At 39.4% G+C, this 22,768-nt stretch overlaps 1 protein-coding gene across 10 annotated transcripts in view; it reads right to left on the bottom strand.

The window, feature by feature from the left end:
* FBXL4 (F-box and leucine rich repeat protein 4) overlaps positions 1-22,768 on the bottom strand; it is a 67,724-nt gene that overhangs the window by 6,550 nt on the left and 38,406 nt on the right. For 9 of the 10 annotated variants that reach the window (XR_012586278.1, XR_012586277.1, XM_074581067.1 and 6 more), the window contains 2 exons: positions 8,831-8,902; positions 7,196-7,508 (listed from right to left, as the gene is read on the bottom strand). Coding sequence is in view for 8 of the 10 variants with exons in the window: in XM_074581067.1 (XP_074437168.1) it covers positions 7,196-7,508; positions 8,831-8,902 (385 nt within the window). In the remaining 2 variants the exon portion in view is untranslated. The remainder of the gene's footprint in view (positions 1-7,195; positions 7,509-8,830; positions 8,903-22,768) is intronic. The other variant, XM_074581073.1, reaches the window with a different exon arrangement.

Genomic DNA, 22,768 nt, shown 5'->3' with positions numbered 1-22,768 from the left:
TGGGCACAGGGGTATGATTCAGTTGCCTGAAGTTCATAGTGCCCCTTGGGGTTCCTTGCACTGCGTAGGACACCCACACAGAGCTGGCAGACAGGACGCTGGACCCACCGGAGACGCATGCCTTACTGGAATGGCTGGAAGCCAGGCACGTTACTATGGACAAGCGAACCAAGTCTGGATGTCTACAGTGGGCTAAACTGGTCACCAAGCTCTCCTGACTCTAAAGAGTTTATACATCCAACACGACTGCAGACACCTGCTGGTAGACACTTCAACTTACACATTTTGAACTGAACTTCCCCCCCAAAAAACACCTAGCCCAGGATCTTGTCTATGGCCAGTGCCATTAATACTTTAAAAAAAAAAAAAAAGCTGCTTTTTAAGGCAGCTTTTTAAAAAATGATCAGTTTAGGGATTTCTAAAGCTACCTTTTGTGAATGCTACTACTTTTCTGAACTATTTTATACTTATTGCCCCTTCACATGAGCTCTACAGTTTAACTATATAATATTAAAAAAAATCAGCCTTAAACCCACTATCTATTAATTTCAATAACTAAGGGACAATGAATCATAAAGAAGCAGTGAGAGATCATTCCCAGTTCACTATTTACACATCACTCATAATCTCCCTCAAGGCTCTCTGTTTTCCAGACTCTTTTGTATCTCACATGACCCCTGTTGTCTTGTTTCTGCACTAATTTAGTACTTTTGAAATCATATGACCAGAACCACACAGCACACCGAGCACAAAGTCAGTAACTGCGCAATGAAGGTGATTTCTCCATTTCTTTCCTAAGAAATTCAAACCTGTTTGCCCATGTAATGCTGCTGAGCAATGAGCTGATTTTTTTCAGAAAACCGTCCGCAGGATTTCTTTCCTACAAAACAGTAACTAGTATAAAGCCACCTGTCATATGCTTAGTTAATGTTATTTTGCCTCATGTGATTATTTTGCACTTGATGCAACAGTTTTCCTCGTCCTTTATCATCTGTTTACTATCATAAGATCATTCTGCAATTTTTCAGTGTTCAGTTCTTCAGCTTAAGACTTTTCTACCCCAAATATCTGTGCATTACCCTCTGGTACAGCATTATTCACCCCTTTACCTGGATTACTTATATACAGATCAATACAGACAACTTGATGACCACAGTACTGATGTAATTTAATTGTGAAAAGAGATGACAGGTTCTTATTCTTTTTTGCCTTTGAAACACTCATTACAATCCAGAAGACAGCTAAGTTACAAAAGCAGAGCAACCTTGGCTAAAGCTTTTGAAAATCCAGTCCTCTGTGGACTGTATCAGTGCTCACTTTCACCAAGAAGTCCAAGAAATTCTAAAAGATTGGAGAGGCATAACTACACCATCCTCACAGGGATGCAGCTCTCCTTCAAAATATCAAAATAGCCTTCATGTCCTCTGACCGACTGACTTTCTCATGGCTGCAACTGGTTTACACAGAGCAAAAGACAAACGTACTGTTTTGTAGCTTCTAACCTGTACCTTTTACAAAAGATCGTGCCGTGTTTGCAACCCTTCACTCCTGAGGCTGATTTAAGTGACAGATCACACACCAGAAATAAAATTTCCACAGCCTTGTATTTTAGCTCATTTAGAACCGCTGCATAAATACCATTTAGTCCTAACAATTTATTATTGTTCAATATATTGATTTGTTCAAAAGCTTTCTGTATCGGCATTCCAATTTAAGACAGTTTTCCAGGCTAATCTCCTGGAAAAAATGTCTCTGACATAGTAGCCCACTTGATAGCCCTTGCCATGAACACTAATGGACAGACAACATTTCTCCTGCTAGGGCTTTCTCGTATCTGAGTGATCCTTTACATCTGGTGTATCTACCAACCTCAGCAACTCTCCTGTAAACTTTTTCTAACGCATCTGAAATACAGTTCTAGCATTTACCTTTAGCCAAGAGTTCCTTAATATCTCATTCTGCCTATTGTGATTTTGTTTCACTCTCTAGAGTTCATCTCCCTATTCTCCTTCTCTGATCAGGACTCATCTCCAGAAAGATGCCTCTGTTTTCACTAGTCTCCTTTATTCTTCCTTGTAAGCAAGGGGGTGTCTAAGTGTGGTCTTCGCTTCTTCTACGGTAGGCTCTTAGATCTGAGACATCATTTCACATAAACAGTCTTTGCTATCATGCCCCCAAATTTTACCTCATCTACGTGGAGGTAATCAAAGCTCGTCATTATTATTATTGTGATTCTTAACTCCCTTATCATTGTATCATCACTGTCACCACAACCACCTAGTGGCTGAAGTAATAGTCCCTATGGCCATACACAGAAATTCTGTACATTCTTCAGTTATTCACTTCACTTGACTATAATTTTGCCAGAGTACCACTGCCCTACCAGCAGGATCTGCTCCACCGTTCCAACTGAAACGCTAGGAACAACCCATTATGCTACTCATCTTTTTTCCACCAAGCCTTAAAATTGCTACTGCATCGGCACCTTCATTTATAACCAGTCTCATTTACGCATCACAGCTTTTCCGCTTCAAGATCCAAATGTGCGTTTCTACAGAAATGCAAGATCTAGATGCCTCGCCACAGATTTTTTTGTGTAGGATGTTCTTCATTCCTTCCTACCTGAACTTCAACAGTTTTCCTACCGTTTCATCTAAGACTAAGATCTTTTTAATAGACTTTAAGTAAATAGGCCATCCTAAATTGCATGCTTTACCACACCTTTTCTTTTTCCCTCCTCCAACTTAAATTTTTATGTTAGGAAATGTCTTTTTCTAAAAGCCAAAAAGGCCAGCAATCTAGTCGGGGTTTGGTTATCCACATCACAGGATAAGCAAATATAACCTGCAGCCTTACTTTTATTTATACAATGTATAATTATTGATATATATTTCTTCAAAGCACTCGTGAGAGCATTTCAGAAGCGTAATACAGCACAATTTCCTTTGCCTTTGAAAGGCTGACATGGTATCCCGCTAGTTACCTGTATAGTGCATTCTTCTAGAGTTTGGAAGCTTTTGGACATTTGTTACCTACTACAATTTTATCTACATAGACTAATTAGCTATTTCTCAGAATAAATATAGAACTGGCATATTAAAATCTGCTATTTAATTTTGTTGTTCAGTTTATTCCCTGGTAAAATTCTCTGGTATCACCTTTGTAAAAGGCACTTCTGAGTAATGATTTCTTTGCTAGAACAATTACGTTTATTACCTGGAAATGATTTCATTTATATCTATCATATATCCAAGGCTTTAAATTCTAGAGCTGTTCAGGAGACCTGCGTGTGATGGCTATAAAAATTGCCAGAGCCCCAATTTCTAGGGCAACGGATACTACTACACACCAAATAATATTTGAGAGCAGAGACCCTGAAAATAACTAGCACTATTCCCTCAAACAGTCTTACATTTCCTTTCCTCCCGTAGGCCAGCCAGATTAGCGTTTTATTCCTAACATTTTATTCAATGTATTGCACAGAACTCAAATTCTGAATTTTAACATGCTACACATTTTCATGTTTGAATTGACTAACTACGTGTTGATGCTCTCAAGCTAAAGCTGAAAATTTTGACAGCTGGCAAGGGGGCAGTTAGGTTTTCTGTTGCTCAGGAAGGTGTGGGAGGTGTTGGTATGTAGTTAGGAATACATGAATTTTGCGGTAACAAGGGTGTCTACTTTTCATTACTCTTTTTGTGCAGGACAGAGGCAGTCAGGACTTTTGGGGAGGCGAGGTTAAGATGATTTATTCTTCATCCTTGAGAGCAGCTGGCAGCCCCACAGCAATGTAACTAAGCAGTTGATATAATGTACAAGAAAAGCTTTTGGCACTGCCAATTCAGGTTGTCATCTGATTCGTCACATTGCTTAATGCTGATCATGGTTTGGAGACTAGTTTTTACCTACAGGTCTAGAGGTGTCTGCTTTACTTTTGATAGCACTGGGTGATGTGCTCCATCACTACAAAGCTGTCAGATGATCACAGCCGGACCACCCTCCCGCAGAGTGGAAACCCACCATGTCAGTCGGTGGAAAAGATGTGGGCAGAGAAGGAAACGAAACTTGTAAGCAGGCAGCTCAGTATGTAATGGGTAAAAGAAAGCTCAGAAGTAAAACTTCACGAAGCACACCCTCAGGTACTCAGTGACATGCTTACATCATGCTTCCTCTTCCAAACTGTATTATAATAGCAGATATGGATCCAACTCATGATTTATTTTTTAAACAGAAATTTACTTTCTGAAGTATGTTTTACCCACCGCAGACAGAGCCACCCATCAAAGAATGCTTTACGTGGGCCAATAAGGTTATGGAGCCCTTGAAAACTGTCCTTTTTCATCTTCTACAGAGTCCTCTGATCCGTAACCAGGGAATTGCCAAACGATAATGGAGAGACCAAGTAAAGGACAGATGGGTGGCAAGTTGCAGGACCAACCACCTGAAAACAGCATCCAGGGTACATACAACATTCATTTTGTAACACTTGAATGACACACGGTTCAACAAGATTTCTTTCAGCAGCTTAGACTCCTCCAGTCCTGAAACTATTGTGGTGATAAATAATCTATAACTGAAACAAGAAGCTCTCCCCGACAAGTTCGTAAGTTCTAACAACTGCAGAGAGAAACCAGTATAGTATTGTCAACGCTGGTGACTGCAGCGCAAGGTAAGACATTCTGATCCCTACTTAGGTAAGTGCCTGTATATAGTGAAAAACCTCAAGCTTTTACACAGCTTTGTTGAAGCAAAAGAAGTTCCCATACAGCATGCACTGCTAACCTAGCAGCAATACTTCTACACCCTTCACAACGCATGTACGAGCCAGACATTTCTGTACCTGGGAGATGACAAAGGATACGAGAGTACCTCTCGTTCATTCACATCATAGAGAAGACCCACTGTTCAAGGTTACTCTTGCAAAGCTGAGCACTGACCTCAGGCCTCTAACAGCTTCAGACCTGTTGTCGCACTTCTTCAAAAGGATAAAAACATACTAAGCATTTGTATAGCTGATAGCAACAGGCTGGCCCTACATCAGCCGCCAAAAGTTAGAGCACATACAGAGATTTAAGACTTTCTTGGTACTCCTGCGCTGTGACAGAAAAGCTCTTTAGTTCAGACAACAGTGACTTCTGCACTTAACATGGGAACGCCTGGAAACTCTACCTCCAGATGACCCGATGCGGTTGTACTTCACAACTCTTTCTTTTAACCACAGACTGTAATGGTTCCCACATTCAGACAAAGAAATGAACACAGTTGCCTTGCTCTTGCCATAAAAGCTGGGTAACTCCTTCCCATATATCGTATCACCTTGTACTGACTCATCTACAGCAGAAGACAACCTTTACTAAGTATTCCTCTGAAGGAAGAAAGCAGGATCTGGAAGGTAGATATTAAGGTTTTGGGTAACATCTTGTAGATAATTCAACTGGATATCCTCCAGAGAGAACCAAACGTGCAGGCTCACTGGGAAAGGCTCACTACAAATCTACTTGACTCAGGAATACTGGTAAGCACGCAGGGAACAGAACAGATTCCTTTTCCACATTCACATGTTATTTTTTAAAAACATCAATAAGATGTTAAACTGAATTCAAACGCTAAAGGAGAAGTGTGGTGACAAACCTTCACCGCCAGCAGAGAGGCAACAGAAGTAGCAGACTATCTGCTGGCTCGACACAGCCGAACTATTCATTGGGCAGCCTCTGGTGCAGTGAAAAGGTCAGACCACTTTGTGGGCAGACACAACGCCATTGTAATAGAAATGGATGGAAGTGGGTGGTCAGGAGAACATACGTGTTTATGAAAGACTTCATTAACTATGCCATTTGGAAACTTCTCATGTCTGACTAGGGAAATGTGCCCCTGATAATCTAGCTACAAAACAGATTCCCTTAAAGAGAGGCAAAACACATTACCTCCTGTGGACATATACACCATGTCTCTACAATTTGTACTAGGTGGAGTTAAGTTTTTATCTGTTCATCCTCCTTTTCCATGTTGGTCAGAAGAAAACTTTCTCAGTCAGAGATGAGTAAAACCATATTTCATATTAGAAGAGTATGTACTAGCTATACTGGAGTGACAATCTGAAGCCATATGGTAACTTTTTTGTAATGAGAAATGCCGACAGCCATAAACTTGCTTGGAACATTATTCAAGTTAAGGAGGTCTCGGTTCTTTCTAGCACCCTTCTCAACCCAAATGTAACATTTTCATTAAAATTAAATTTAATATTAAATATTAAATGTAATTTAAAAATTAAAATTAAATTTAAAAAATAAATATTAAAAATATGCAGTACAGCTGCTTTCTTCCTTTTAATTTAAACATTCCTTTTTCAAGAAACCTTGTGAAAATAAGTCAGTAAAAGCATGAAGAAATTTCTCCTACGTTGATGTCACAAGTATCCCTGCTTTCCTACATTATTTTAAAAAGAAAAACTCATATTCCACCACAAAAAGAATAAACTCCATATCATGCAAAACGACATTTCTCAACCTCCTTACTCGAGTCCAAAGTATATTTATTTTAGATTTCTAAAAATATTTTAAACTATAGAAGCTGCAGAGGATTAGAAATTTAAGACTTGCTATGCTTTTTGACACTCATCTCTTCTTTCCCACCTTAGTAAAAAGTCCATTTTAAGTTTTGCTGTTAATTACTTTTTCCTCTTTAATGAGTCAAATTCACTTCCTGGTAAAAGGGACAAAGAAGTTCAATATTGCTTTGTGTATCTGTATTGTGCAAAAGCAAAAATCTGTTTATTGATCAGACTTGCACCATAAATATACTTTGTCACACTTCACAGAAGTAAAACAATAAACAAAAGCAGAAAGAAGACGACTGGATCTTCTGATAGTCAAAAGAGAAAGATTTTAGTTAAAAAAAACCTAATGGCCGTGAAGGTAAAAGTTATTGGAAAGATCTTGCACTTAAATCTCAGTTAAAGCAACTCATACTAAGCAGTCAAATTACATGGTTGGTATAAATCTACTGGATTCTGAGTCAGAAACTCACTGCAGTGAGTAAAACTTCCCTCCGTTGTTTTTTATATGTTAAACCATAATTTTAAGAAATATTTATTGAAAAAATGTCTAGAAGACAGTTTTGTCTTAAGGACTTCTTTATAACTGCACGGCTTTTGAGACGCAGTAAGAAACACACCAACAGCCCTACATTTTCTTACCCAATATATCCAGCTGCCGTAAATGCGTACAGTTAGCAGCAAGCTCCTCAATGTCTGTGTCACACACAGACCTGTTGGCCGTAAGAAAGAGCTTTTGCAAGTTCGGGAGTTTACGTGCAAGGTTTGTGAAACAGCCTGTACCGCTCTGTAACGTCGGGCACCAGCCAAGATCAAGCTCTTCCAAAAGCTGGCAGCCTGAAGCCAATTCTGCTATTCCACTTTCAGTTATGTTTTTACATCTCCACAAATCCAGACTCCGAAGCTTTTTGCATTTTGCTCCCATCATGCTTGCTATGAGATCATAGTCTTCAATCTGCAAGGAAAGCAAACACTTTGTCATGTATACCATCTTTCCAGACATACATAGGTGTTTCGAGATTTGCTTGCTAACATACCTACAGATCTGTCTTCAGCATTTGTCATTTCTGAAGACCTCTGAAAATTATTCATTGTAGAGCACAGTGAGGTCTACTTTTACAAAAGACAAAAATAAAATAAATTTCTTATCAACCCCTAGACGTAGGTGTTCTTAAATTTACTTAATTCTAAAGATCAGTGAAAATGCAGCGAAAAGTTAATTTTCTTTGAAAACTCATTCTTTTTATTGCACAGTTGTTTTTCCTTCAAAAGATGATTAAAAATGTTTTTATGACCCTAAGCACTGCCAACCATAAGCACATGCCAATTGAAGAACATGCTTATTTCCATTCTAGGTTGATCAGTCGTTGCATCTTCTTATGGAAGCCTTATTAGTTACCTTGGGCAACCCAAAGAGACTAAACCAGGGTCCCACTGTACAGGCAGAAGGAATGAAATCCACTATCAAAAACCACAGGAAGACTATGACTGTTGGAAAAATGTAGTCACACTGCCTTCCTCTTCTGTCCATGAGTCAAAACAGGGAAGGCTGAGAAATTCTGCTTAGTCCCTTGCTTCTTGAACTACAAGGAAGGTCAGCTACATCTCCCTGATAAGTTATCCGGCATATCTACTTGGTCTAGTGGGAGGTGTCCCTGCCCATTGCAGGAGGGTTCAACTAGGTGATCTTTAAGGTCCCTTCCAACTTAAACAATTCTATGATTCTATGCCTACCACCAGAGCCAGCGGGAAGCCAGAATCCCTCTACACACAGCTCCGGCACACACACACAATATACCTCACACAAGTGCCCTGAAGGAATTGCTGCTGTCCCTGTATTCTATTTTTTTAAAATCAATGAGTGCACCCAGCAAGCCTATGACTCAAACAACTCTGGTTGAAAATATTTCTCTCATGGTTATTACTGTAGGGTCAGACACAAGCGTTAATTTGCTAGGAATGATGATTTGGTCTGAATAAAAATAAATAAGTCTTGATTAATAGTTTTGGAAAGAAAAAGCTATTATGCACATAAAGAATGCCCCAAAATTTAGCAAGAGTCTGAAGAAGTATGAGAAAGCCTACAAGCTGTGTTTTAGGCCTACTAAACTAGTATGTAACCAAGCTGCATTCATCTTGGACCTTTCAAGAGAGTATAGTATAACGTCAACCTCGCATTTAACATGTCTTTGTGAAACATAAACCCAGGTCTAGTCCCAAGGCAAACGCGTGTGCACACATACACACAGTCCCCCGCTGCGTGGTGCAAGTACTCACCATGACGCAGCTGCCCAGGCTGAGGTGCTGCAGCTCCGAGCAGAAGTTCAAAATACTGAGCAGGGCTGTTTGCTGCCACAGGGGAACGCATCAGAAAGAAATACAGAAAGTGAAACAAAGAGAAGAGGTCAATTAGACATTAAAGGCTGTCACTGCATTTCCTGAAATACAGCTCAAAACTCTGTTACAGACACCACAGATGCCACTTAATGAGTCCCCGGGTACTTTCCACATTGATTGGGTTAAAGCAACGGTAATCGTTACAAACCTTTATGCAAGTCACTATGGATGTGGTTCTGCATTGCCCTGAAGATACCTACACACCCATGACCTATCTGCTCATTTCCCACAGGAAAGCTGCTGAAGAAGTGTGGCAAGTTCAAACGCCAGGCAAGGCCAGCCCGAAAACACAGAGGGCTGGCGACACACCAGGAGAACAGCGGAGGCTCTGACATTCCCTGATCGGCTGCAGCCTGATGGAACTGCCAATAGAGACGCGCAGCATCAGGACCGAGCTGGTGACTTTAATGTCAAAGGAGTCTCCCTGTTGACAAGGATGCTGACAACCATTGAGCACCTGTCACTACTCGCATACAGATCGAAACAGATATAATGTGTATTTTACAGTCATGTTCCTGCCATTTAACATGGTCGTTCTTTTCAGAAAGTGATGCACATTGCTCAGCCTGAAATTGGACTGGAACATCAGATGCATCTTACAAAATTGTAAAGCTCTGTTCCACACAAGGGAAACTTTACGGGTTTTTATTTGTGTTTCTAAGATACTGAAAAGACCCTTCTGCAATATCTGTAGCCATATTTTGTTCTGTAGTTGGAAATACACACAGGGCAAAGAAGAATGTAGTCTGGGATTCACCTCACAAATAGCTGTGCATCATACTTAAAATATTCACCACTTCATTAGGACTTTGTAATCTGTATGAGCTTGAAACCAGGAAGAAGTTTCACAATGTATTAACAATAGAAGTTTGTGGATATCTGCAGGATATACAAGAATTTCTAATGAACAAAACCTCAAGCAATATATAAGGGACAACATAATCTACTGCTAATAAGTGGAATTCCTACAAGAACATTAGTCAACAATATTTGTACACAGGAGTAGTATAATTTTTATATATATATAATTAAATATAAATTTACTTGTTTTCAGAAAGTTTAGGGTAACATGCTTCATTTAGTTTCCTCAGTTTTTTTTATATTCTAATCAAGTTTGGCATGAACATGATGTTTTGTCATACCATCGTCAAGAAATATCTGGTCCCTTGCACTGGAAGGCTGACACACACAGAACAGGGACATAGCATGGGGTACTCACGGAGACCATTTCAAAAATCTAATTTAGATGTCTCCAAGAAGCAATTAGAAACACCCAACACTTGACATATATGGTGCCTCAGCTTCCAACTTGGCCTTCTAAGACTTGATTTCCCAAAGGCAGCCTAAAAGTAGATGGTATAAGTAAGCCTTCCTCGCTTATAATGATCATAGAATGGTTTGGGTTGGAAGGGACCTTAAAGATCACCTGGTTCCAACCCCCTGCCATGGGCAGGGACAACTCCCACTAGACCAGGCTGCTCAAAGCCTCATCCAACCTGGCCTTGAACACCTCCAGGGACGGGGCATCCATAGCTTTCCTGGGCAACCTGTGCCAGTGTCTCACCACCCACACAGTAAATAAATTTCTTCCTAATATCTAATCTAAATCTACCCTCTTTCAGTTTTTGGGCCCCTCTGCCCTCCAGTGCTTTATCCCATAGTATTCTACCAAGCAGATCCCTGAAGAGGGCAAAAATCTACTCTCCTGAAGTCCAGGATAGTGAGCTTGCCGTGTGCCCTCCTCGTTGCCCTAAGGATCTTGAACTCTAGCATTTCATGGTCACCTCAGCCAAGGCTGCCCTTGAACCCCCATCAGCCCCTTCTTATTGGTGAGAACAAGGTCCAGCATAGCACATATCTAAGCAGAGGTCCTACAAAGCCACTGACCACTTGCTTGTTTCACTTTTGTTCATTTTTAAAGAAAAAGGTAGCTAGGGAATTAAACACAAGAACATTAAAAAGTCATTATTAGAGATGTAACACTTAAGAACACTTTAAAGCTAGCAAATGTGTAAATATCCAATACATTTTAAGTAACGTTCTTACTAAGCAAATGCTTCATTTGGATCATTAAAGCTAAATAAATGAGTAACTCCAAGAGAATGAGACATAGTCTTTACTATTTAACTCAGGGGAAATTATGAGCTTTAGAACCTACTCAGGTGCACAAATTCAAAGCAAAATCCCCAAGCCCCTCTCTACAAACCTTAAATATCAGAGCTAAATAAATCGGTCTCTGACTGCACGCACAGTTTTAAACAGGGTTTCTGCACGTATGCAGGTGACTCCACAGAAAAGCCAAATACCTGATGCATTCCCCTATGGTTTTTAGTATTGGCTTCCAGACTGGAATTCAAACACTGGCCTGAAAGGATGGGAAGCAGTAATAGCTTTCCTTAATCGACATAAACAGCACTCTGGCCAGCTTGTAGGATATGAGATCAATTCCATGCTTCCTCTTCTTCAGAGAGGGGTGAAACATGTAGGAAGACTAATATTCATAGTTATCTTGATTCGATAACTGAACTATTTTTGTTAACTTGAACAGGAATTTGATGCATCTCTCAGAGCACCTTTTTTAGCTCCTCTCTAATTTAAGACAGTCCTTCCTGTATTGATGTGTACCGAGTCCACATTTTCAGAGGTCCTCCCACAACCTGTAAAACCTGAAGTATTATTTTAAACAATTTTTTTGAAAAATCCAAACAATTTAAAAAAAGCACTAGGCATGTGGATAACAGAAGAGAGCATGGTAGAACACCATGTTGTACCATCACAAATCATGCAAGTCAAGCCCAAGAGTAAACAACTACTTACTCAACATTAATTATAGCAGCTATATTAATTCATCTTCTGGTGTGCGTACATGCCCACACACAACAAATCAGATTTCTTTCAGAAGCAGGGACTGTTATTCTGTAACTGAGGTGGGGTTTACATATGTCAAGAAAGAAGAAAAACCCTTTGTGCCTGCCTAGTTGTGCCTCAGTCAATTGAGAATCCAGGTGGCAAAGGACATGAAAATAGCAGGAGAGAATGGCAGCTCACAGAATCCATATGCACTACGTATAGAAGGACTATCATTGTAATAACCTGTCTGTTTCAAGCCATCTGTCTGTACAATTCATTTCTCTGACTTGCAATACAAGATGAGTGATAACACTCCTATTTAAGCAAAGGAGAAGAGCAAGGCAATCACCCGACCCTGAAGCTGTAACACAGGCCAAACTTCAGACGTTGAAGTGCTTTGCAAGAGGAGCTAAGAGGCCACCTGGATTCTGGATCAGCAAGATTTCACTTGGAGAGAGTCTAATTTCACTTTCTCAGCCAAGCAGAGACAGTCAAATCAAAGACTACCCATGTAATACTCTTTTCAAGGCGAGTAGCCAAGACATGTACAGTTGGAGATTTTTTGAGTTTTCCCTGTTTCACAGGTAAGTTTTGGCTTTGTACCTGCTCCCCTTTACACAGATTGAGAAGAGAGTGGATCATTAAAAACCCCCAAAACAAACAGTAACAAAACAAAACACCCTCGAAACAAGCTGAAGGTAAGAATTACTTGTTTATGGAGTAATGTATGGCATGGCTTCAGTGGTCTGAAAAAATTACCAAAATAATCAGTTTTTATCAGATGGCACAGACAACAGGAAGAGTCCAAAGGAGCCAAATAAAATGGTCTACCCTACCCCTCCAGTCCCAGGAAAGGTGTTTTCAGGTGAGGAAAACATACAGCTAAGACCATACAGGAGTTGCTTTAAGAGAGAAGACCGTGACATCAAGCTGATCAGAAGGATACGATATTGGTGCTGAACGCATCCTGACAGAGCAGATTACAGAAATATTTTAAGGCATGGCAGTTAGTCCTAACCCTCAGAAAAAAGGAAGCAGCCTGCCTGAAGAGTCTCTGAAGACTTTATGAACAGGTCAGACAAACATCTGTAAGAAAGGACATCATCAGAATTGATCCTGCCTTGGACAAGAGAAGAGATGAAATTACTGCTTGAAATCCTAGCTTACTCCTCATGAGACAGCTGAAAGGTCTGCCCAAACACGAAAGTCCTCAACTCTGCAACACAGGCCAGCCTGGAAGACATTTATGCGTTGTGTATACTTCAACCAAATAGCTGATATTGGACTAAATTGAACCCTGCCTGTCTTTGCGAAGACCTTAGACATCACACTTCAGTTTTGACTTCAGTTGCAAGAGTCTGACATGTTGCAAGAGTGTTGCTGGTTTGAACGTATATCCCATTAGTGGAGAAAACAAATACTGGTGCCAGAGCAATACACTTGGCAAGACTGAATCTTGCTTGACTTTTTTCAGGACTTTTTGCATTCACGATTTAGTAGGAAGTGCAAATAATTTCTGATGTTAGTATGATAAGGAAAGCATCCAACATTGAGCCTGAGCTCAGTATCTCCTCAAACAGAAAACCCTTCTGTCTGTGGCAGATGGGGCTCACCTGTAAAAGATGCACTTTGAATATTTTAACATTTAGTCATTGCAGTTTCATTGTCAAATAGTCAAAGATTAAAAATAAATAAATACAAAAGGTTTTAAAAAATGCAAATGATGCACTATAATATGTCTACCACATAATGGCTGCACTATAATAAAAGGCATGAAAATAAGTGCACCACAGTGCGCCTCTGGAAGATTAAAGGAAGAGCTTCAGAAAAAACTCAAAAGTTTTAGGGTTGGGATAGGGAAGAAACAGCCTGCACCTTCTTATAAACTTTCTTTTTACAGAGAAATCTTAAAAACTACTTCTAAAATTGTTACCTTTTATGCTGGGAACAAACAATGGGCTGTTTTTTCTCCTTCTCAGAAGAGCTGTGTCTGACATAAGTTGGGAATTCTTCCAGCCTCTCAGTGAAACAACTTGAGAGCATAAATCTTTTACAAGACTTTTCTTCTAATTTTTCAATGAAGTGAATAGTGAGAGAAAGTAATCTTAAAGTCCCATTAAAGACTTCTTCCTCCCATCTTTAAATATAGTTTCCCTTGCTCTGTTTTTAATTAGTTACTAATTCACCACTTAACCACTTTGTCAAAAAAAAAAAATATTGAATTATGTAAGACTTAAATTTTGGGGTTTTAACATTAAAAATTTAAATTAGGGGTAGAAAAAAAAACTCCTTTACTCTCCTCCCCAATTGCATTACATGAGAGGACAACCAAAGTTGTATTATTTTTTCTTATCATTTCCAAATGACAACCTCATCTCCCGCCCTCCCTGCCCTATCCCCCCGCAAACCCTGTTGTCTCCACTTACGTTCAACCACATCAGTTGCAGGCAGATATCAGATAACATGCCTACATTTGCAAGCTCACCACAATGAGAATATTGCATTTTTCCATACTATCAAAGAATTAATATAACAACATTCCTAGAGACCACAATTTCTTTTTCATATTTCAGTTACTTATCTCTCCATCAAAAAAAAAATGCATCTTGAAGAGTCTTTGTGGCGAGTTGCCATTGTATATAAATTTATGGGGCTGTTATACTTAAAAACGGGTTCTACCACAGTATTTACCCATGTTTCCATGTTGCATTTTCATCTTACTGTACAGATCTATGTTGAAATATTGTAAAAAAATATTTGCTTTAAGGTTAGAATCAGGGCCTTTAGGACTACATCAACCAATTGTACTATATAAGATTATTTAGACAAGCTTATTCCACAAATAATCACCTTTTCATAACACAAACAGGAAATGCATCAAAAGATTCAATCAGATGGCTAGTAAAGAATTGTGGAACCCTGAATACCCAGTACCCGATCAATAGGTATCGCATGCTGTTTGTATGCAAATCAAATTTACATTTCTCAACCCACTTAGCTAAAAGTTGATACAGCAATTAAGCAATTACTGTAGTACATCAGTCAGTATATATTTGATACTCTGTAGTTATGTTTCGGGAGCTTATTTATCTGACAGTACACCTGATAATATTATTCCATTTAGTAACAACTAACTATATGAGTGAAAATCCAAGACAGAAAGTTCAACTGTGCCTGAATGAGGAGGGGTAAATGCGATAATGAGGAGGTAACTCTGCAGGGTACTCTTAAGTATTCTGTCTTCCTAATAAAAATCATAGTCAATGACTTTTGAATTAATTCCTTAAAATTCTTGGAACCTGAGAAGCAGATGGAAAGAAGAACTGGAGAATTACAGGCTAACGTCAGGCCAATGAAATCTTCCATGTCTCTCTCGGCCCGTCAATCACATCCATACTCTCAGAAGCCAATCCCTCATGAGAGAAATCAAAATACTCTCAAAACTGCACAGAAAAGGTTCCTCTGCTCATGGTCTGGGCAGGAGCTTCCCTTTTGTTCCAAAAAGGTTTAAATTTACAGTAAGGGAGGTTGGGATCAGCTGACTCAGCCATACAATCTCACAACTGTGGGAACAGATTGGACCAAAACATCTCAAACTTCAGCACACGCATGGTTAGTGCCACTTCTACTGCCACAGATAAAAACCTCCTTATGCACACCCGCCTTGTCCTGCACACAAGTATTCCTGCATACACATTACTGTGTATGAAATTACATTGGGAATTCTTGCTGTAGGTAACGCAAGGCCTACTAGAATTTTCCTGTTGGGAGAATGAATGAGACATACCACACATACAAAAGACATAAGAAGTCTGAATCACATCTTTCTGGATGTAGCTACAAAGTGAAGATGATATAGAAATTAGAAAGTTAACATGCCAAACAGGTTAAGAACTCCTTCCTTAAAATAATAATAAACAAGATCTGCACAGTTATCACAAACATTACAAACAAGCTCTTGGCAAATCAAGAAGAGAAGTCACACCTGTGGTATTCACCACTTGCCATTGAGATAATGGTCTCACACAGGTTATTTATTGTCATCAAGTAACCTGAATCTAAAGGGTATCTGGAAGTTTTTACAAAGCGGCCTGACTACTGGAATTGAGGCCAAACTTTTTGGAAGGGCAGAGGAGCGACTACAAGTTTATTCCCTTCCCAATTTCACACCAACAGTTCAAACCTTCTTTGGTAAGACCCGTCCCACTCAAAAACAGCCGCACCCTGCTTTTCACCAAGGATGTGTTTCTAAAGAGTGCAGCGGTTAGTGATTCCGTGGGCAGCAAAGCACTTTTCCACCATAAGAATTAACATAACAGAGGGGACACGTGCAGAGACCTAATACATGCTGGTTTAATACAGACAGATCACACATATGATGTGACCATCTCCTGAGAGATGTCATGGCTTTTAAGCTGGCTTTAAAACATCATCCACGTTGTATGTGGTCTCTGGGTATTTCAATGGTGTGCATTAAGTCCCGATGTACATGCACCAACTCTGAATTCTTACAAGAAATACTGCTTTATCACCAACCAAATTCAGCTGTTTCATCTGCAAGACCAAACACTTGACAGAAACCTAAAGAGAACACCCTCACTGCCTCTTTCAGGGCAGTCACATCTCCATCACTATCACTATCCTCCTCAGATTACTCAGACAAACCGATCAAAGGTGAAGGACGGGAAAACGGAGTAACAATGATGGCTAGCCCAGCAAAATACCAGATGACTGGCAGGAGAGCTCAAGCAATGGCCAGAGAAGCAACAGACAGTGGGGCGCTGCTGAAGCTGGGCACGGCCCCACCACATGGAGAGCAAGCTTTCCTGAAGCCCATTCACCCCCCTTGGGGCAGGCACACTTAACCCAACGGCTGGCAGGAGGAGTTTTCCTGCTGAGCCCCACATCTCTCAATGTGAACCTTTCAGACACAACCAGGCTGCTGTAGTCTACTGCCAAGGCTTTGGAGAGAGAGCTCCTCCTCAGAACACCAACCAAAGGAAACATCCTGAACCATCCTCTTTCGTACATCAGCTTCTCCTCTTTTTACTACAGTCTGACATCTACAACTTTTGCCAAAATATCTAATTTCAGGGAAAATAACTGAAACATTTAACTAAATGTTAATTCAGCTTTCGGACTTCCAGAAATACCTTAGTGAATAGCAACTGCTATGTGCTCCTGCATAAAGCGGAGATAAGGAATCCTGATGGCAGCACATCACTGGATTCATTTTTTTTAGACTACAGCTATTACTATATGTGACTAAGGTAGCTTTGGAATGGCAATTGATTTCCATTATGTAAAACTGGATAAAAGGAGGTTCTAGTAAGACTTCTTGAAAGATTAAAAAAAAAAACAAAAAAACCCCAACAACCACTCCTCCCTCCCCAATAACACAGCTCAGCAACAGAGAGAAAGTTCTTCCCTCCAATTTTGGCATCTGGTAGCAAAAATACTGCAGAAACATTGTTACTGGTGTTTTCCATCAACCTTTTGAAAATCTACAATTATAATCTATCACAGTCTTTATCTTAAGCCACTGAAGTTCTACTTCATAGGTACTGCACCAAAAAAGTTTCACCACCTGTGGTAAAAAACCTAACCAACCAAGAAAAACCCCAGATGAAAGCAGACAATTTTATTTCAATCTGAGTGTTGCTATTGCTATAAATATTTGTAATTACAAACACTTCATGCAAATGTAAAAGCTAATCTTGTTAAGACTGACAAAACTAATTCCAAATCAATGTAAATTCAGAATACTTTTTTTTCCCCTCCCTTTTGGCATTATACAGCACAAGAAGAAAACCAAAAATTGACTTTTTTTGGGTGTGGGTTTTTTTGCCACAGTCTGTGAAAGAACTGTATCAGAAATTACTTGGCATCTGCTATTCTAATACAGCAATTAAAAAACACACGAAATGAAAAGCCAGAATTCTGTAAACTTCTATTAAACCATTCACTTTGAAAGGTACAACAGGGCAAATCAATATTGCATATTTAAAGGTAAAAAAAAAATCTACTTCATGAATTTCAAGGTATTATACCTTGGCATCTATACACCAACCTACAATCAACCTACAATAGTTTCAAAAAGCAATTCTTCTCATAGAAAGAAAAAAGTAATATGTTAATAACGCAGAAACAAAAGGTAGGGTAATGGTGAATTACAACTCTTATCTAAATCTGCTGCAGCTAAGAAACCGTAAAATACGCTTTTGGTCGTCTTTTTTTTTCGTCTCTCCCCCCCCCCCAGTATTTTAAGGCATCAAGATAATTTCACAGTTATGTACTTGTTGGTACTATGCTACTTTGAAACAACTTTGTTATAGATATGAAGGAATTTGAGAGGTTTGGAGAGATGAGGATGTGTGTTCTTATAAACATGAAAGTCATTGGTTTAACCAGTTAAAAAAGAATTCAAAAAGAACTTTAGATATGTTAGATAAAGTGCTAGCTTTGGTTTTCAGGAAAAGTTTTGATACCTGTTGGCTTCCCAGAAAGCACTCATTTTCAGACTACTTCCAAGATTTTGCATTCTAAGGATAAATACATATCCTCTGTATTTTACTTTTGACAGAATGGGATAGTACACAAACGTTCAATAACACACAAAAAACACAATATACTGTTTCTGGAAACTTAAACTGGATCTAGAGGTCTACAAAGCTATTCAAGTTGTTCATCTTCTTTTGTTTTCATCTATTTTCACTTTTCTGTATGTTAGTTTTCAGTTATTCATGCTACAAGCTGAAAATGGCAGGGAATCATATGCCAAATTAGAACTAAATGGTGGCCAAACCTGTTTTATGCTTAATTCCTTCAGTTCCCTGAGCTAACTTGTGCCATTTCATGATGAAGCAAACAGAAGAGGTCACCTCATCCTTTACAAGGCAGTTTTTGTGGTCTTCAGGAAGAACAAGATACCCCTGTAGCCCCAGACAGAGATAACCACTGAAGTCTGCAATCATTTAGTTCACAAAAATGCCTACACTTCTTAAGCAAGCTTTCTTTAGCCATCCTTTCCTCAATTTTTCCAGAGGAAAAAGGCTGAGCTTTGTAACTAACAGAACTTCCTGCAACTTGGAAAAGCACGTTATCAAGTGACAGCACTCCAAGTCATTAAACACACCTCTATGTAGAGTACCCTATATATATACATATCAAAGAACCTCAAAGTGTCCTGTATATTTATCCTCGTACCACAGCTACAAAATGAGAAAGTTGCTATTACGTAAATTTTACTGATGGGAGAAGTGTGGCATACAGAAACATTGCCCCTCACAACTGGGCACTGTCCTGGTCACAGATCAGGAGAACAAAGCTCATGAGTTAAGTCCTCAATTAGCAGCATCAACACCAAGTCACAGAAGAGCTGAGTGTCAGAGGGGACTTCTGGAGAACATTTATCCCAGCTTACCTGGCTCCAGCTCAGCTGGCCTCTCCAATCAGACTGAAAAAAGGCTGTCAACAGATGCAGGAGCCAGCCCCTTTCACACCTTCTCAGCCAATGCTTGCCGAAGGGGAACCCTGCCCTGCTCTTATTACCACAATCACAAGAATATTTAAGTGATGCCTTCTGGATAAAGATGTGAATGCAGAAAATTTTCATTTATAGATTCAAAATAAATATGGCAGCAAAACCATTTTCCTCTACAGTATAAACTGACGCTAGAACAGGAAGCCTACTCTCCCTCAAGCATCCGTCAGCTTTCACCTTGAAAGATACAAAATGGAAAGAAACATAATGAAAAGGGTGAAAATTGGACTATATTTGTTAAAAATCAGCCCCCTCTCCCCCGCAAATGTACTTGGATTATTGAGTCATTTTTGAGATGAAGAACTGTGATAAAACTTTTGCCTCCACAACAGGTTTAAAAACAGATGCAATATGAACACTGTATGAGCATCAGGTAAGGTAACAAAGAGAGAATATGGAAATGAAAATGGAATGAACCTTATTATTGAGTGCAAAAGGCAAAACACTTGCCTCCTCACAAATCGTCACAGTGTTAATTTGCAAGCTAGGATTCAGGACATAGAGGGGCACCTTTTTGTTCTCTACAGCTACTTGACAGTGCCAGGGACACAGCAGGGACCGGGACACAGCAACACAGCAATTACTGAATTAATTAAATGAAAGTAGTAGTCTCTGTAGTTAATTCAATTACTGCATTTTGGTTTTGCTTCATTTGGTCAAATTATGCCCTCCCTTATGCCTGCAAATCTGTTTTACACCTTCATTCTTGCCCCTCACTCTTCACATTATGGGCTCAAATGACCAAATTCAGCCTATGAGCCTGACAAGGGATCAGAAGGCACCATCAAAGCTCTGTATTGCATGGTTAGTCACCAGCTCAACCTCCTATTTTCTAGCTAGAGGCTTTCACTTGTTTCCCCACTATTTGCTTGCAACTCTTAATCCTAAAGGTTTGTACCCAAGCCAATGAAGTTTTGTCCAAGATGGAAAACCACAGACAATAGCTCTCACGAGTATAACATAACCCGTAACAGGTTATTTCTGAAAACTGTAGCATGATTTTATGGCAGCATTAACTCTTTCACTGCTCTTGGAATAAGAAAATAAGAGTTGTTACTTTTAGTGTAAAGATTCTTATGCCTCTTCTTGGTATCTAAACTTTCCAATGTCCTCTCTTACAGCTGCTAAAGTTCCGAATTTGCTCTTGGTCAAAGGCATCAGAGATACAATTTATAAATACAACACTTGCTTTAAAATGTGTGCAAAACAAAATCCTTTCTCCATTGTAATTTCATAGAATCATAGGGTTGGAAGGGACCTCTGGAGATCATCTAGTCCAAGCCCCCTGCCAGAGCAGGGTCACCCAGAGCAGGCTGGACAGGAACACGTCCAGGTGGGTTTTGAATGTCTCCAGAGATGGAGACTCCACCACCTCTCTGGGCAGCCTGTTCCAGTGCTCTGCCACCCTCAAAGGAAAGAGGTTCCTCCTCATGTTTAGGTGGAACTTCCTATGCTCAAGTTTGTGCCCATTACCTCTTGTCCTGTCCCCAGGCACCACTGAAAAGAGCCTGGCCCCATCCTCCTGACACCCAGCCTTTAAGTATTTATAAGTGTTGATAAGGGCCCCCCTCATTTGTCTTTTTTTCCAGATTGAAGAGACCCAAATCCCTCAGCCTTTCTCCATAAGAGAGGTGTTCCAGTCCCCTAATCATCTTGGTAGCCCTTTGCTGCACCCTCTCCAGCAGTTCCCTGTCCTTCTTGAACCGGGGAGCCCAGAACTGGACACAGTACTCCAGGTGCGGCCTCACCATGGCAGAGTAGAGGGGGAGGATGACCTCCCTCCACCTGCTGGCCACGCTCTTCTCGATGCACCCCAGGATGCCATTGGCCTTCTTGGCCACAAGGGCACATTGCTGGCTCATGGTCATCCTGTTGTCCACCAGGACTCCCAGGTCTCTTTTTTTCTTTTTATTTGTTTAGTTCATTTTGTATTTTAATTATAATTGTAACACAAACTAAAAAAAAAAATTTTTCTTCACACATTATAAAGAATTCAAAATATCACACAACATGAAATACGTTATCTTACATTAAAATTTACACTCAGCAATAAGGAGACTGTCAAGTTCTACTGTAATTGTGGCTTTGGTTTCTTTAAAATATAATTTTGGCTGCATTGTTTATATGGATGGAATACTTCATAATAAGCATTAAATCAAGATAATATTCATACTCAAACCATAAAGATGTGCATTACCAATTACTGTATACAATAATACCTTCATTGTTCATTGTATTCTTTAAATGTATCAATGCCACAAGTGCTTAAATTATGCTGTGAATACACTCTCAATGAATAAACATTAAGGAGTCATGTATCAGCAAACACCAAAACCACCAGCACAAAAAATCCAACAAGTATAATAGCGGTCTTGAGCTAGCAGAAATTATATTTATAAAATGCTGGGATTAGTTTCTCAAAGCAAGTTACAGATTATTCCAAGCACATACAGAATTGAAGAACCTTTAAGAATTAAATCCTTAATAATGAACTTAAAGCAATGAGGACAATTTTTTTTCTTTATTTTATTTTTCTTGTTTGGCCTGGAACAAGTTACTGAAAGTCACTGGACCGTCCTCCTTGTAACAGAGAGGCTGGAATAATTCAAGGATGTTGGAAGCTTCGCTTCAGAGGTCTGAAACTGATTTTGTACACAGAAACTGGCACTCAATACGTCAAGGAAATAACATTATATTTGGCCTTAAGAATCAGCAGGGTTAGAACCAAAGACCATAAACTCCTCCAGATGGTACAGCTATCTTCCAGAACAGCAACACAGTGCTTCTGGTGTCTAAGTAGCAGAATACCAGAATTGTCCATTACACCAAAAACATATACTTTGGAGCTTTGATTACATAGACAATGGGAATATTTTTAAATGCAAAACCTATTCAAAGAAAACAGCTAAAATAACAAAAAAACTGCCATAACAATTGCTCAGATGATTACATAACATGTTGTTAATTTTATTTAGTTTCTGTTTTCCTCAAAATCTGTTCTTCTGTACCTAACAGGTACAAATCATTAACAGCAGTCAATTTTCTGCAGAGTGTTTTCCTCAGAACTCATCAATCAGTATCATAATAATCACATAAACAGAAAAGTACAACTAATACTTTAAACCTTAAATGCATTTTTTCTCTTTTTTGAAATAAAAGGAAAAAGTACTTTCCTTTCATAATAAAAGGAAAGAGTAGGGAGATTCTACACCTGGGCAGGTACCTGGGAGCCTGCTTTCATTTAATCAAAATACCATTTATTTTATTGAAATGTTAATGCTGTACTTTGTAAAGTATCATGCAAAAACACAAACAGCTTTATCAACATACTGACAAAAGGAATGGAGAATCTTCATCCTATATCCTATGCTATTTAATCACACACCCAAAAGAACAGGCTGTACTATTTACCCAGATGTGCTCTA

Source organism: Larus michahellis, chromosome 3, assembly GCF_964199755.1.
Source record: "Larus michahellis chromosome 3, bLarMic1.1, whole genome shotgun sequence".
Classification (NCBI taxonomy): domain Eukaryota; kingdom Metazoa; phylum Chordata; class Aves; order Charadriiformes; family Laridae; genus Larus; species Larus michahellis.
This window is presented reverse-complemented; position numbering and strand designations above follow the sequence as displayed.